This window comes from Sesamum indicum, linkage group LG2, assembly GCF_026168435.1.
Source record: "Sesamum indicum cultivar Baizhima isolate 11 linkage group LG2, ASM2616843v1, whole genome shotgun sequence".
Classification (NCBI taxonomy): domain Eukaryota; kingdom Viridiplantae; phylum Streptophyta; class Magnoliopsida; order Lamiales; family Pedaliaceae; genus Sesamum; species Sesamum indicum.
The window spans coordinates 18085575-18089441 of NC_142658.1; the positions used below are offsets into that span (position 1 = coordinate 18085575).

Genomic DNA, 3867 nt, shown 5'->3' on the forward strand with positions numbered 1-3867 from the left:
GTTTTTATTTAAAAAAAAAGAATCTTAGATAAGTTTGAATGAAGTTTTGAGGGAATGGCAGATGAAATTAGAAATTGTTTGATGTACGGACCATATGTACATGAATTTAATATACTGTATGGATGGAATTTTTATGCTTCGCCTTCACATACTTTGATATGAAATTACAAGGCCCTATGAGACGATGTGGTGGATATTTTTTTTTATAATATTTAAAATTTTTTTATTCATCTCGTTTTAATTTTTTATTTTTTTTCAATCGACGAGAGGGTATTCGTTATTATATTAAACCTCAGGAGAGATCATTGTAATTTACCATATTTTTAGTCATATAATTATGGAATACAATATATTTGGTCTTATATATTTAGTAATTATTTGTTTAGTCTTGTAATTTATATATTTTTTTTCAGTATATCTAATTTTAATTTTAATATATTTGATTCAAAATTTAGCATATTTGATTTTTTATGGACTTTTTCTAAATTTTTCTGACCAGCAATATGCATACCATGTGGGATTATAAAAGTAATTTGAATAGAAAAGATTTATTTGACTTGCAATAAGACAATTGCGATAAACTTAAATTTTATTTAATTTTGCTATTGATATCAGTAAATTTCGTAAAGTTTGACTAATGTATGAATCTATTTATGGGGTAAAATCAAATATAAAAAATTCTAAATATGATTTTGAAAATTTACAAAAAAAAAAAAATATATATATATATATATAATTATACCTAATTTAAGAAGAGAATAATATAATTATCTCTCCTATTTAAAATGCAGGATTAAAATGTATCATATTCCATTATTATAGGATTGAAAATGTAATCATACCCTCCGCGTATTAATATGAGACAGCCTAGACCTGAGTGCCCAGTTTCCGTGCTGTAATGGTCAGCACGTGGGGTTGACTGCTGAACCATTCCTCTGTATAAAGCGCGTCTTAAACCCAAATGGTCGCATCAATTTCGGGAAAGAGTCTGTCCAGTTTTGCGCTTTTTGAGCAATCTTTCATCTCCACCTTCATCACCCTAAGGTACGCTTCGTTCTCTTAGTTTGTGCATCTTGAGTTTATTCTACATTTCTGTTTGTGGGCTTTCCTTGTTTTTTGATTTTTTGTCTGAATTTATACTTCAAATATAAATTTGCCCCACAAGTTGCTAGCAATCGTTGGATTCCTCAGATCAGTGCTTTGGATATATGATTGTCGATCTTACCTTGTTCATGTGTTTAGCCCATCAGATCTATCAGAGTGCTGACAGTTTTGTTCTTTTGATTTAATTTATGATGTGTTTGCTGTGAAATTAATGAAGAATCAAGATTTCGAGAGACAAGTGGTTCGACCAATGATTTCTGTTTTGAGGTTCTTGATTTCATTTGCCGTTCATATGTTGGCAACTGTTACATAGGGGAGCTACAAGTGTTTTGAAATATGTCTGAAAGATGTTTGACTGACAAGCAAGACGATGAAAAGTGTTTGGTTGCTTTTGTAAATACTAAGGACTTAAAGCTTATAATTACCATATTGATCAATTACAAAGTTGTCATTATTAACATCTGACGATGGACGACATGATCTTATTTTCCCCACACATTTCAAGAACTTGTTTTTCAATAAGATCTAACATATTATAAATTCCAAACACTGCTTATAACATGTAAAAACGACTTATATGATTTTGTCAAATAAGTTTAGCCTAACGGGCCTAATGTCTGATTTCTTTGTTACATCCAGCAAAAATGAGCGAAGAAAATGGAGTATCCTCAGCTCCAAAGCGTGCTCCACGCTTAAACGAGAGGATCCTCTCATCTTTGTCTAGGAGATCCGTTGCCGCTCATCCTTGGCATGATCTTGAGATTGGTAAGTAACTAAAAGATGGACAGTCCTGTCGTTTTTCCGGTGGAAATGACTTTGACAAGTCTTTACATCTTCTTGCAGGACCTGGAGCCCCCCGAATCATCAACGTTGTACGTGATCTTTCTCGTTTACCAGCCCTCATTATACTACTAGAAGCTTAAATTCATTTCGTATCACCTTTGTGATCAACCTGACATTTTAAATCTGAAGTTCTGCTGTAATTTTCTGAAAATTTGAAAATGGTTAATTTTCTTTCTTTATCAATTACGGTCGGCCGGTTTAGAATTAAAAGTTGTGTTAACTCTGTCAGGTGATTGAGATACCCAAAGGCAGTAAAGTGAAATACGAACTTGACAAGAAAACCGGTCTTATCAAGGTGTGATTATTATCTATTGATCTTATAGTATCTGTCTGTATGAGGAAATGCGCCCAGCAAATCTTTGATCTAACAACTGTTTTAATCATTATCTCCCAGGTTGATCGTGTGTTGTATTCATCGGTCGTCTATCCTCACAATTACGGTTTCATTCCTCGGACTCTATGCGAAGATAACGACCCGATGGACGTGTTAGTCATTATGCAGGTAGGAAAGCTTATTGCAGCTTTGTAAACAATACAACTGTTCCACACACTTGTAATAAATCACGAACTTCCTTTGCAGGAACCTGTCCTTCCTGGTTGTTTTCTTCGAGCCAGAGCCATAGGCCTGATGCCGATGATTGATCAGGTACCACTAATTCTCCAACGGCCAAGTGAAATTAGTTCTTGATTTGATTAGAGAAGCATGTTAAAAAGTTCTATATTCGATTATAGGGGGAAAAAGATGATAAGATCATTGCGGTATGTGCTGACGACCCAGAGTATCGCCACTTCACTGATATCAGCCAGCTCCCACCTCATCGTCTAGCTGAAATCCGCCGCTTCTTTGAAGATTGTATCCTTTAAAACACTTTGAGTTTTTTTTCAGATTCATTTTTCTGTATCGAGTTAATCTCTGTGTTGGCAAAGAATTTTCTTAACAAGCACTTAGACAAGAAGAACGAGAACAAAGAGGTCGCAGTAGACGAGTTCTTGCCTTCCGATACTGCCGTGGACGCCATTCAGCACTCCATGTAAGCTTCATACTCGACGAGTACATAATGAAAATTATAGGTTAAACGCAACAAACCCCCTATGAAAATACTAATAAACAAAGAAAAGCTCTGAGAAAAAAAAAAAAAAAAAAAAAAGGGACAGGACCCTTTAAACTTTAAGAGAACGATAACGTGACCTCTGACACGAGACACCCTCAACCTTTTCTTTTCTTAAGGAATTTTATGCCTATTAGTGCTGAGAGTAAAATGAAATTAACACCCGTAATTATAGAAGGGCTGAGAGTAAGAAATCTCATCTCCTAAATTGGATGGAAATAAAATTGGGCTCATAAGGGGTTTCATATACATCTTCTTTTACTTCACATCCATCGCTTTCCCCTAACCAAACACCGAATTATCTCTTATATATTCATTTTTACTTTCATTTCTATTGTACTTCCATTTTTTATCCAACCAAACACACTCTTGATCATGCAGGGACCTTTATGCCGAGTACATCCTGCACTCTTTGAGGAAGTAAGATGTGTTCGTTCCCATTTGAGGCAAAGCTTACCTGAACGAAACGTCGATTATACTGCTGCAATTTTCGACATAATTTGCGTTGTGAAATTATTTTTCGGTTGTTCCTATCAAACAATCTTATTCGGAAAAGTTTTGTACTTTGAACAGCTTAAATTTACATACTGATACTGGCTTTATTCAATATTGTGTTCGGATTTACTCTTTAACTTTTGAGGTTGCAAGAGAGGTAGTTGTTGCTGATCTAACTTCTTTCTGCTTTTTCGCTTGGGAATTTGCTGTGCAGTGCCTGATTATAGTGCAGCCACCTATTGGTTGGCGGGAACGAAATTTGATATAGAAAATTTAATTTCATCATTACTTATTGATAGCATGAGAAATATAAGGG

General features: G+C 34.5%; 1 protein-coding gene across 1 annotated transcript; it reads left to right on the top strand.

Moving 5' to 3' along the window:
• The first annotated feature begins 884 nt into the window (after positions 1 to 884).
• LOC105156073 (soluble inorganic pyrophosphatase PPA1) lies at positions 885 to 3663 on the top strand. The gene is made up of 9 exons (XM_011072106.3): positions 885 to 1044; positions 1744 to 1869; positions 1948 to 1976; positions 2177 to 2242; positions 2342 to 2449; positions 2528 to 2593; positions 2680 to 2800; positions 2897 to 2978; positions 3438 to 3663. Exons 2-9 carry the CDS (start codon positions 1749 to 1751, stop codon positions 3478 to 3480), a joined length of 636 nt encoding a protein of 211 aa, XP_011070408.1. The 5' UTR covers positions 885 to 1044; positions 1744 to 1748; the 3' UTR covers positions 3481 to 3663.
• Positions 3664 to 3867: the final 204 nt, after the last annotated feature.

Bases quoted from the DNA above. Each gene is read 5' to 3' on its own strand.
- LOC105156073 (XM_011072106.3), top strand. From the start codon at position 1,749: ATGAGCGAAGAAAATGGAGTATCCTCAGCTCCAAAGCGTGCTCCACGC. The intron at 1,870-1,947 runs GTAAGTAACTAA...ATCTTCTTGCAG, and splicing joins TTGGCATGATCTTGAGATTG to GACCTGGAGCCCCCCGAATC. The intron at 1,977-2,176 runs GTACGTGATCTT...TAACTCTGTCAG, and splicing joins CCCCCCGAATCATCAACGTT to GTGATTGAGATACCCAAAGG.